This window comes from Rhinatrema bivittatum, chromosome 3 (genome assembly GCF_901001135.1).
Source record: "Rhinatrema bivittatum chromosome 3, aRhiBiv1.1, whole genome shotgun sequence".
NCBI classification, from domain to species: Eukaryota; Metazoa; Chordata; class Amphibia; order Gymnophiona; family Rhinatrematidae; genus Rhinatrema; species Rhinatrema bivittatum.
In genome coordinates, this window is record NC_042617.1 from 191,203,930 (window position 1) to 191,217,088 (window position 13,159).

Genomic DNA, 13,159 nt, shown 5'->3' on the forward strand with positions numbered 1-13,159 from the left:
ACGGTTTGTGATGTTAATGCACAAAGCCTTTTTAGAGGCAGAAGCTGGTATGGAGGTGGAAGGTCTCCCTCCACCAAAGATCCCCAAGGCAAGTTTAGATATGGGGAAGGCTGGGGCTCGCAGCCCTCGTCCGCAAGGGGGTATCGGAGTCCGGAGGCACCGGACCTCACTCCGGACTCCCCGGGGGCGCCCGGGTTGCATGTTACTGACGGGCAGGGGGCGGTGGAAGGAGATGACCCCCAGGTGCTCAGATTGTTTGGTAAGGACGAGTTAAGCTTTTTAATCCTTCATGTCTTGAAGGAGATGGAAATCGCGGCCCCACATCAGGAAGCTGACATGTCCACGGGGGATGTGGCTATGGCGGGCCTGCAGGCCCCCCCGCAAACTTTTCCATTCCATCCCAAAGTTTTTCAGATTGTGTCTAAGGAATGGGACCTTCCAGAAGCCTCTTTGCGAGTTAGCAGGGCTATGGACAAGCTGTATCCCCTGCCGGCGGAAACCTTGGATCTTCTCAAGAACCCTTCAGTAGATTCGGCGGTCACGGCCGTGGTCAAACACACTACCATTCCCGTCACGGGAGGGATTGCGTTGAAGGATCTTCAAGATCGGAAGTTGGAGATCTTATTGAAGCGCATCTTTGAGGTTGCGGCTTTAGGGGTCCGGGCAGCGGCTTGTAGCAGCCTCATGCAGAGGGCCAATTTGCGCTGGGTCCAGCAATTGCTTACAACGCAGGAGCTTCCTCCTGGCGAGGCGGAGCAGGCCAACTGCATGGAGGCTGCAGTCGCCTATACAGCGGACGCTTTGTATGACTTGCTGCGGACCTTGGCTCCGTCGCTGGTCGGCAGATACCTCCTCTAAGGCATGTTTGGGTTCTTTCCCCTTCAAGGGTAAGTTTTTGTTTGGGGACGAGTTGGATCAGCTCATTAAGGACCTAGGGGATAATAAAGTGTATAAGTTGCCCGAGGATAAGCACCGTCAGACTCGGTCCTTCGGGAATTCCAGAGTTCGTTTTCGGGGTCAGCAGCGGTTCCGCATGGGGAGGGGTGGTTCCTTTTCCCAAAGACAGCAGGCGACAAGGTCCCAATCCTGGACTCCTTCCTTTCGCAGCAGGCGGCCTCAGCGTTCGGGACCCTCGCAAGGTTTTGCCCCCAACAAGACTTCGCAAAGAAGGTGCGCAGACCCATTCCTCTCTTCCTTGCATCGGGGGTCGGCTGTCCCGGTTTTGGGAGGAATGGGTCAAAATAACTTCAGATCAATGGGTTCTCGATGTCATCTGGCATGGTTACGAGTTGGATTTTGCTCGTCCCCTCCAGGATCTTTTTATGATATCGCCATGTGGTCCTCCGGAAAAGCAGCGGGTTATCGCCCAAACTTTGGACCGATTGCGGACACTGGGGGTGGTATTGCTGGTTCCCCCGGCCGAGCGCAAGACTGGCCGGTACTCCATATACTTCATGGTTCCAAAGAAGGAGGGTACGTTCAGGCCGATCTTGGATTTAAAGCGCATAAACAAGGCTTTGTGCGTTCCTCGTTTTCGCATGGAGACGCTACAGTCTGTTATTGCGGCCGTCCACAAGGGAGAATTTTTGGCTTCTTTGGACCTGACCGAGGCGTATCTTCACATAGGAATCCAGGAGCGTCATCAGAGGTACCTGAGGTTCAAGGTGTTAGGGAACCATTACCAGTTTTGTGCCCTCCCGTTCGGATTAGCGACTGCTCCGAGAGTGTTCACCAAGGTTCTCGTGGTCGTAGCAGCTTTCCTACGATGTCAAGGAATACTGGTCCATCCCTATCTCGACAATTGGCTCATCTGGGCGAAGTCAGAAGCATTGAGCAAATGGGCGGTTCTGCTGGTGGTACAGCAACTGCAGTCGTTAGGTTGGGTAGTCAACTTCGCGAAGAGCCGGCTGGAACCGACCCAACAGTTGGAGTTCTTGGGTGCCCGATTTGATCCCATCGGGGGCTAGTGATTCTCGTGCCTCCGGAGTGGCTGCATCATCCGTGGTTCGCGGATCTTGTCAATCTGGCAATGGACGGGCCACTATGATTAGTTCATCTTCCGAATCTCCTTCGACAGGGTCTGGTATTTTTCGATCTGGCGGATCGCTGTAGTCTGGCGGCTTGGCTTATGAGTGGAGGCAGTTGAGAAAAAAAGGTTATCCGGCCACTCTTCTTCGGGCGCGTAGATCTTCGACCATGCTTACTTATGCTCGCGTATGGAAGGTGTTTGACTCATGGTGTGGTGTCTTGAAGATCTCGCCACGACAGTCTTCAGTGGGGCATATCCTTATGTTCCTGCAGGAGGGGTTGAAGAAAAGTTTGGCCTATAGTTCGCTTAGAGTTCAGGTAACGGCTCTGGGTTGCTTGAGAGGTAAGATTGAAGGGTTCTTCCTTGCAAGTCACCCGGATGTTGCTCGTTTTTTGCGTGGAGTTAGGAACTTGTGCCCTCCGGTGCGGGTGCCCTGTCCTTCCTGGAACTTGAACCTGGTACTCCGTGGTCTCTGCACAGTACTGTTTGAGCCCATTAAGACGTCCTCATTGAAGGATTTAACTCTCAAGACGGTGTTCCTAGTGGCCATTTCGTCAGCGCGTCGTGTTTCGGAACTGCAGGCTCTTTCTTGTAGGGAACCGTTCCTGCGGATTTCGGTGTCGGGAGTCTCCTTGCGCACAGTGCCTTCCTTCTTGCCAAAGGTGGTTTCAGCCTTTCATGTTAATCAGACGGTGGAATTGCCTTCCTTTTCGGAGGAGGAGCTTAGGTCTACTCAAGGTCGGGACTTGAAGCGTTTGGATGTCTGTCGGGTACTCCTCAGGTATTTGGAGGTGACTAATGAGTTTTGAAGATCGGATCACTTGTTCGTTTTGTGGAATGGTCCCAAGAAGGGTATTCAGGCATCCAAGGCGACTATTGCTCGATGGTTGAAGGCCGCAATCGCATCCACATACATTGGATGTGGTAAGGCTGTTCCTGATGGCCTGAAGGCTCACTCTCTATGTTCTCAGGCGACTTCATGGGCTGAAAGCCAGTTTGTGTCTTCACAGGAGATTTGCAGGGCGGCCACTTGGAAATCCTTGCATACATTTGCGAGGCATTATTGGTTGGATGTTCGTGGTCCATCGTCTGAGTCTTTTGGGAGCAGTGTGATTCGAGCGGGACTCTCGGGGTCCAACCCCATTTAAGGCGGCTCGGGTACATCCCAGCAGTCTGGACTGATCCTGGTACGTACAGGGAAAGGAAAATTAATTTCTTACCTGATAATTTTCATTCCTGTAGTACCAAGGATCAGTCTAGACGCCCGCCCAATTCTGTTTGCTGAGAGTCCGCTCGTGTTTTTTGGTGGCAGTGTTCTGCTCTTACAGGTTTTACTTACAAGCATTTACACAATTTCACCGGTAAGTTGTTTGAGTTGCATTCTATTCTACTGTGTTTTCTGTTGTTCAAGGAAGTTACCGCTTGATCTGGTCAGTGGTTTAAAAAAAAAAAAAAGCATAAAGGGTTTGTTGACGGAAGTGTTTAGTTCCTTCTGCTTTGATATCGCATATACTGAGGGATCGCAGGTGGCACACCAGTATATCTAGGGGGTGCTTTTCAGCTTTTCTCTGACTCCATCTGCTGGAGGGGAGGCATAACCCAGCAGGACTGATCCTTGGTACTACAGGAACGAAAATTATCAGGTAAGAAACTCATTTTCCTATGTACCTGCTGCAGCATTTACACAAGTATCCAGGAGGCTTTTAAAATCCCTGAGCGCACTTGAGCCTGACATTTGTGCATCCCCTAATTAATACACATGTTGGGCTTTTAAAATTCACCTTTTATCACTGCTAGATCCCAGCCATGATTTTGATTGAGTTGAAGATGCAAAGGAGAGGACTGTTTATAAAACACTAAGATAAATCTCTGCGCAACCATTTTTGTGCACACATACAGAAATGCCAGATAGTGTCGATATTTAGTGCTCCCTAAGTTTAGCTGGGCAAGTCTTATCATCATGAAGAGTAGATTTTAAATCTGGGTAAACTTTCTCAGATAACTTTAAACTTAACTGGGTATGTTCGGTGGGAAACACGTGCCACTGAATATCTCAGCTAAAGTTATCTGAGTAAATTTACCAGGGTATCTTGCTGCTCACCACTGCTCAACATTGACCTCTGTATTTTTACCTGATTATTGAGTTAGTCCATTTGGTTCTATAGAAATAAAATAAGAAAAATTGTAGGTGGTATTTTCTTATTCTGTGTACTCTCTTTATAGTGAAATGTTATCTTTGAAACATTTTTAATTAAAATGTTAAAATAAAAATCCTATTTTCAAGAACCTTTTGGGGGCAATTTTGATACTAGTTTATAGTTTATTAGATTTTTTTATACCGCCGTAATGGCGTTAGCCTTCACAGCGGTTTACAAAATACAAATTAGAAATAACAGTAAAACAATTCAATAAAAGATGATAGCTAAAATTAATTAAAAGCACATAGAAATATTATAGCTGTACAAGTTAAAAATTATAGAATGCTATTCCTCAGTGTGGTTTTCAAGGGTAAAATTAAGACAAATTAAGACAAAGTAATAAAACATACATTAAATATTACACTCATAAAACATAAAAGTTAGTTCCGCCTTTAAAATTGGAGTTTTTGTAGCGTTTGTCTTAATACCTGTAGCTAGCCTTACGATGTTTGATTATTTTCGAAATATGCACATTTAAAAAGCCAGGTTTTTAAGTCAGTCTTACATTTTTTTTTGTCAATTGTTAGTCTCAAATCTGTTGGTAACTCGTTCCACGGTTTGGATCCTGCAATAGATAATGCGCGCTCTCTCACTTGGCTCAATCTTGCTGAGTGAATTGTTGGTATAGATAGCAAAGCCTTGTTTGCCGATCTTAGATTTTTTTGCGGTACGTGTAGTTTTAAGGATAAGTTCAACCATTCAGTTTGTTCTCCATATACTAGATTATGTACGATGCAGACGGCCTTATATTTTATTCTGTAGCTGATGGGTAACCAATGGAGAGAGATCAACACTGGCGTAATATGATCAAACTTCTTTTTTCCCATCAGCACTCTAGCGGCCGCATTCTGCAACACCTGAAGTGGTCTAATGGTTGATGCAGGCAAGCGAAGGAACAGGGTATTACTATTACTACTACCCATAGGCACATTGTACTTTCAGACCTCCCCATTAAGTAATCTTTGAAAATTCAGGTCAGTGGAGGAAAGAAGATTCTTTGTACCCACGTAACTTGTACCTGCTTTAAAGCAGGTGCAAAGTACAAATCTGAAAAGTAAGCATGAGGATTTTAAAATTAAATCCCCTTGCATGTACTGCCTTTCCTACCTTTTTCCCTTGGGTATAAGTATGCGTGCAGTCCACAGTACACATACTTTTACCCGTACTGGGAGAGAAGGGGAAGGGTGCAATTTTCAGTTAAAATTTAAATGTGTGTAAACAGATGGTTACCTGCATAAAAGGTTTAAAAAATCACCCACCCTATAATTGCTTTAGTTACTTTACTACTTGTCATATTTCACATTGCATCTTATGGTGTGATGTTATCCCATGATAAATATACAACCCTGCAAAATATTGTTTGTGTACTGTGCTTGCAGATTTCAGCTGTAAACTTGAAAAATGGGTAACATTTGTATTAAATTTTATGAAGATGCCACTATTATTTAAATAGATATTTTGAGTTATGGTACTTCTTCAGGAGCTTAGTAGATAAACTATTGATATAATATGATGTAGAAATTCTTAATCCATAACATTTTATTTATTCTTTTTTATTTCAGTAAGTGACTATGATGGACAAACAGTTATGGACAGGGATGCATTTGGCACATCCAGTCTGTCAATGCAGTTGGTTGATAAATCTGAGGACAGCCTTCTTCCAGAAGCTAAAGCTGACATCAAGGAAACCTGGATTGACTTTGAAGACTTCTGCACATGTTTTCAGTAAGAAAGAGCAGCTTAGTTCCTTCTTTTTCAAATACTTATCTTTGCCAAAAGACTTTTATTATATGTTATCCATTTTGAATCCAAACAGCATAGGAATTATCTACTGTATGCTAAAAAGGTTTTTATTAACTGTGACCGTGCCCACTGAAAATATTTAACAAATTAAGGTTTATTACCAAGTGCATGATTTATGTTACTATATGTTATTCATATCAAGCACCGTTATCTAATTTATTTTGTACAGGATAATATATCAAGTAATTTGTGTTGTAGTTTTACCAGTGGATAAAGAAACCCAGTGCTTCTCAATAATTATGCATGTGTGTCTCTCCTTGAATTTAAGACATTTGAAATCTATAACTATCAAAAACTGAAGGAAGGAAAATGAACTTTTATATGAATTATAGCAAAATAGTTATGTGTATGTATTTTTGTATGGAGAGGCTTGGTGGAGAGCTTACTCCTGGATAGATGCGTGAGAGACTTGCTGACTGAGGAACATGCCAAAATTCATTAAACCCTTCAAGTAAATTTACTATCTTATAAGAACATAAGAAGTTGCCATATTGGATCACACCAAGTGTCCATCAAGCCCAGTATCCTCTTTCCAACATTAGCCAATCCAGTGGCCAATCTCCTCCAAATATTTATCTCAAGAGAGAAATGTCATGACAAGTGATAAAGTGAGCAAAATAAAAGCAGCTATTCTGATGTCATACTGTGAAAGAGTCCGAATAGCATTGCCTCAGAATACCAGGGTATTATGTCCTTTAATCCTGGCTAAAAAACTATAGTCCTGATTCTAGAATGCAGATCCAGCCCTTGTTCCAGTCTCTGTTCCAAGCTTAAACTCCAGATCCTTGTTCAAACGTCAGATTCCACTTACTGTTTTGAGTTCTAGTTCCAGTTACAAATCCCAGTCTTTAGTCCTTGCTCTAGTATGCCAAGATTCCACTTTCTGCATTAACCTTCCTACCATTGGGTACGTCACTGAAGTAATGTAAACAGCCAGATAACAAAACTATATGATTATGGTAAGACTTCATTTACAATTAATTTATTACTTGATCCGTCTTTTACTCTCATCCAATTCCATGCAACATACATAAAATAAACAGACAAATGGGTAAAAGCAATTTCTGTGGGGAAACTGCAAATTGGCCTCCTCATTTCTCTTATACTTCTCAGACTATTTCACAGCCCAGGATAAATGAAAAAAAAATCTGTTTAATTTTGTTCTTCCCTCAGCCTTAAAAGATAGCTGTTCTATTTAAAACATTTGAAAATAATTTCTTCTTTTTTTTTTTGCTGAGTAATGCAAACTTGTGTGTGTTAATGTTGTTAATAACATGTATTACAAACAGAAAATGAAGTACCTGAAAAATACACTAGACATATACAGAAGAAAACAAAAATCAAAAGTCAATTACTTATTCATAAGATCCAAAAACTAGCCTGTCAATAATAATAAAAATGTTATCTTGTCCTTAAAATTGGTTGTAGACTGCAGTTTCAACAAAAAATGTTTTGGGACATATATATATATATTAGAGATGTGAATCGGAACCAGAATCGGATCCGATATCAGTTCCGATTCACATCTCTAATATATATATGCCATCTCTTCATTTGACTCCCCAGTAACTCATGGAGTCCCCTTTATAATCTTAGTTCCAGTCCATCCTCTAAAACATGGAAATTTGCTCTATTACTCAGAAAAAAACAGCTTTTATTAGAAAATCCTTTTGCTGGAAATTTCTATATGCTAAACATATGGCAAAAGCTTAATGGGGTTTATATATAACAAAATAAAATCCCTATAATTTATTTTGCTTTATAATATTTTTGCATGTAATATACCAAAAAACACCAATGTTTGTACTATATAAGATTTAAACCTCTATGTGCGACCCAATCAGTAACACATACAACTACTATTTTTTTATTACAAAAATTTTTAAAATATTAAGACACAGACAGGGCCGTGACCGGGCCTACTCACCTCCGGCACCTGGATCCCGGACCTGGCCCTTCCTCACTCGTGGTGGTGGGCAGCCGCCTGTGCTCACGCACCCCCGTTGCCTCCTCGGGTCTTCCTGGCTCCTCTGCAGACATCAATATGCAGAGGGAACAGTTAGAGTCCAATTCAAATGCATGTAAAAGCTAACTGTCTGAAAGATCATAAGTTACCATATTTAGGATCGCTGTTAAAATTTTTAACTAACTTTATTCAAAATATATATAAATATTAATTTTTAATTGTTAATATTTTATTTTTAGATTTTAAGAGTATTTATAATTGAGAGACAAAGACCTCAGAACTGGTATCAAAGGGGTCCAAAGACCTCTAATTGTCAAACCAGTAAGTTCAATCACTGGCCTTTATTATCTCCTATTTTTTAAATTATAATAAAATGCACTTGCTCCAGACTATTTTTAAGTCTTTGTGATGCAAAATGTCCCATCTGAGAAAACCGCCAGTATATCCTCTCAGACATCTCCAGCTCCGGGCGGGTCTCCCCACGTGTGCCGCGGGGAGAGGCCACCATCCAGCGTCCTGCCTCTCTCTAGGCGTGCATGCGCCTTGCTGGCCTTTAAAGGGGCCGCGGCGGGAAACTAACCCGCTGCCCCGGGTGATGACATCATCGGGCCCTGCTACTTAAAGCAGGGCCCGCCACTCATTCCTGCCTTGGCAACATGTCTCCACGCTAGTTGTTTGTTGCTCGTCATCATTCCTGGTTCCTTTTCCTGACTTTGTTCCTGGTTCCTGTTCCTGACTCCGTTCCTGGTCCCTACCTAACCCTTGCCTTGGCTGACTACTGGCTTTGATCCTTGCTATGTTTGGACCACGCTCAGGACTGACTACTGGCTTTGACCCTTGCTTCGTTGGACTATGCTCAGGACTGATTACTGGCTTTGACCCTCGCTTCGCTGGAACTACGCTCAGGACTGATTACTGGCTTTGACCCTTGCTTGGTTGGACTACGCTCAGGACTGATTGCTGGCCTTGACTTGCTTCACTGTACCTCTTCTCGCTCTGCTGCCTGCCCTGACTCCAGCTGTTCCGGACCTCGCCTCTGGTATCTCCTTGGACTTGGCCTTGTCAGGCTTCAGCCTTCTGCTGCCCGAGTGCCACCCACTCTTGTTCCTGGCCTGGTCTTGCTGCCTGGGACTCTGGATCCCTACCTTGTCCGGACCTGCCTCAGTTCCTCCAATACCTATGCTGATTCTGGCGACCTGCTACAACATCCACTGGGAGTCGTCTGACGGAGGCCCGCCTAAGACTAGGTGGCCCCGGCACCCAAGGGCTCAACCTGCTGAGAACGAGGGCTGGTATTGGCGAACTCCAGTTGGCTTCTGTCTCCTGGTCTGTTCCGCCTCTTAATGGTGGGGACCCGTGGGGGTTGCCCTACGAGTAGCATCAACCCCACCCCAGGCCAATGGTCCTCCACCAGCGCAACACAGACAATGCTATGTCAATTAAACAGTTACTGTAAACAAAATTATATATGGATGGCATAGTAGGTTTCATATAATTTAGTATTACTACCCAGTAATGACTTTATTTATTTATTTATGTATAGATTTTTATATACTGTCGTTTGGGGGTGCCATCACAATGGTTTATATAATTAATAAAAATACAAGAAGTTAACAATGATAAAAATATAGAATAAATAAAATTCTATAAGATCGTAACAAATATATTGAAAGATTAAATATTAAATAAGTATCCAGATAAAATTTAGTAAGAACAAAATCTATATTATGTAAAAAATCCATAATAGTGGAAATAAAAGTAAAATAAGAAAATGCTTGATCTAATGTCAATCATGGTCTTTATAAGCTTTGCTAAATAGCCATGTTTTTAGGGCTCTTTTAAATGTTTTATATTTGCTTGCAGCCTTAATTCTGTTGTTAAAAAATTCCAGAGTTTAGGACCTGTGAGTGAAATGGCTCTTTCTCTTACTTGACTTAAATGTGCAGAATGCACAGAGGGGATGGTTAATAAACCTTTATTTGCGGATCTTAAGTTTCTTTGTGGTGTATGAAAGCGAATGACTGCATTCAGCCAATCTATTTGATCTCCATAAATGATTTTGTATAAGATGTATATGGTTTTGTATTCTATACGATACTTAATAGGGAGCCAGTACAAAGCTATCCGTGTTGGAGTAATATGGTCACATTTCTTAATTCCAGACAGTAATCTAGCAGCTGTATTCTATAGAACCTGTAATGGGCGAATTGTTGAGAGTGGGAGACCAAGAAGGAGAAAATTATAGTAATCTGTACTTGAAAATATTAAAGATTGTAATACTGTTCTAAAATCACATTAAGTTAATAGAGGTTTCAAGTATCTCTGGGTTAATAATTTCTTGTACCCTTCGTTTAATTTTTTCAAAATGCTTTTTTTGAAGTTAAGTTCACCATCAATAATGATTCCTAAATCTCAGGTATTACCCACTTAGGGCTGGATTTTCTAAGATCACACCGGTTTGTGAATCACGCGGTAAGAGGGGGCGGGGGTGATAAGCGGGGGGCTGGCCTGCGAAAGACAGCAGCGATGTTATCGCTGCCGGCTTTCGCACCCAATAGCACCACCGTGAAAGGTGGTGCTATTGGGTGCGCTACTGGCGGCGATAAGGGGTCTTACCTTTTCACCGCCAGCGAAGTTTCCGCCGTGTCCGCCCCAATAACGCCCTGACTCCTCCTCTTCCAGTGCCGATTCCACCCTGACTCCGCCCCTATCTAGCTATCACATGCGAAAAGTGACTTTTCACGTGCGAAAAGTCCCTTTTTGCATTCGATAGGGATAGAAAATGACCCTCTAAGTTTGTGGTTGACTTATCTTCTAGAGTCAGGACTGGCAAGTTGGAGGAAGTTGGTCTTCTGTCCAATAAAATAACTTCCGTTTTATCAACATTCAGGATAAGTTTCATATGTGTAAGAAGTTGTTTAATGATTGAGAGATACATTGTTGTTCTACATGTGGTTTCACTTGAGTCTTTAACTGGAATTAATATTTGTATGTCATCTGCATATATGTAGTGAGTAAGTCCAAGACTGGCAAGTAAATGGCATAGTAGAAGCATGTATATATTGAATAAGGTAGCTGACAAAGAGGAGCCTAGAGGGACACCAGTATTGAGAATTATTTTATCTGAAATAGTGTTATTAATTTTAATCTGATAAGAGCTATTTGTGAGATAGGAGGAGAAGGATTTTATGGTCTACGGTATCAAATGCAGTGGATAAGTCTAATAGAACCAGTAGGTAGCTTTGTCCATTGTTAAATCCCCTGAGAACGGTATCCTTTAACGCTAATAACAGTGTTTCAGTGCTGAAATGCTTTCTAAAGCCAAACTGTGATGAATATAAAATATTATTAGTTTCAAGATGCTCTGTTAATTGTTTCTGAACTACTTTTTCCAATAGATTGGACAGAAATGAAAGATTGGATATAGGCCTGTAGTTATTAAGAACAGTTGAATCCAGTGTTTGTTTTTTCAAAATGGGTCTTAATTATTGCACATTTAAGTGCCTCAAGAAACTGGCCTTCTTTAAGAGAAAGATTAATTAATGATGAGATAGGAATTGAGATCAAATGAGCTATTGATTTTAAGGTGGAAATAGGTATAGTGTCAAAAGGATGTGTTGCAGGATTCACTTTTTTTTTATGAGAGTTTCGATCTCAACGTAAGTAGTTTCATCAAAATGGACCATTTATTATCCTCTTTTAGATTCATATTAATTGCCTGATTTTGCATGGAATTGGTACTTGTGACTAAATTCACAATTTTATTTTTAAAGAAGTATGCTATATCATTGCAGTTGGTTTCAGATAAGGCGGATGTTTCTTCAGTGGTATTTTTAGTTAAATATTTTACTATGGAGAGTAGTGTTCTTGGATTATGACAAAAATTCTGAATCTTGTTACTGAAATATTCTTAGTATTATTAATGAGCTTTTTATAAACTGCCAGATAAGATCTATAAGTGCTCAAAGTAGATGCAGTTGGATTGTTTCTCCAAGCTTTCTCCTTTTTTCTTAAGGTTCATTTTGCGGATCTAATTTGTTTGTTGTACCAGGGATTATGTTTTTTTGGATATTTCACAATTTTAGTTATTGCTGGATTTAATTTATCAGCAATAGACGTCGTGATGTTAAAGGAATGAATGGCATTTGTATTGTTTGATAAGTCAATATTCTTAATGTACTGTCCAATCTCTTGCTGCAGATCATCAACCTTAAATGAGTAGCAGTATGTAAAAGAAACAGGTTTGAAAGTAATTGGAGATCATTTAATGTTAAATGAAATAGTTGGCTGAATTAAAAAGTGGTCAGACCATGGCGCTGGAGTGAGTTTAGCGGGAGAAAAATTAGCTTATTTTGTATTGATGAAGATTAAATCTAAAGTATGGCCTGCTTTATTTGTTGGACCAGATATAATCAATTCATAACCAAGGGCTGAGAGTGAATCTATGAGAGTGCAACAGGCAGTAGAATGTAGATTAATATCTATATGTAAATTGAAATCCCCTAAAATAATTGATGTCTTGTCTGGATTTAAATTAGTAGCAAAAAATTCAATAATTGGTGAAATATTATGCTCTAGAAGTCTTGGAGGAAAGTATAACTGGCAAATTTGCAAATTGTTAGATTCAAACAATGCAACTTCATGTTGTTGAACTATGTTATTTAGTAACAATTTCAAACAGTGTTCTTTTTTGGCAATGAGCATTAGACCGCCTCCTTTATGTTGCAGTCTTGGTAATGAAAAAGTCACATAATTTTGGTTTTTTTGAGCCAAGTTTCCGTCATTGCAATAACGTCTGGTTTTATATCTTGGAGTAGGTCTGTAATTATTACTGTTCTTTTTGCTAATGATTGTGCATTAATCAAGAGTAAGGACAAAAACAAGCACTTACTGTAAAAAGAGACATTATTGCATGAAATGTTCACAAGGGTATGCTTGATGGAAGTCCTTATTTTATTCTGTGAGGGTGGTGTCTTCATACTTGTTGGATAGTTGATTCAATATCTTCCGTAATTTGTACAGACTGGAATTAAAAAGTTGGTATTAGAATAAATTGTTACTCTATCTCTCTCTCTCTTTCTCTCCCCCCCCCCCCCACCCCCCAGTGGATGTAGGTAGGAATTGCAACAATTGTGACACATCGCAAAATGCAAAAAATTTATC

The 13,159-nt window shown here is 41.0% G+C and overlaps 1 protein-coding gene across 1 annotated transcript in view; it reads left to right on the forward strand.

Annotated features, from left to right (window-relative positions):
- Positions 1-13,159, forward strand: part of ADGB (androglobin) — a 790,434-nt gene that overhangs the window by 410,276 nt on the left and 366,999 nt on the right. The window contains exon 15 of the mRNA XM_029594040.1: positions 5,790-5,952. Within this exon, the coding sequence (XP_029449900.1) occupies positions 5,790-5,952 (163 nt within the window). The remainder of the gene's footprint in view (positions 1-5,789; positions 5,953-13,159) is intronic.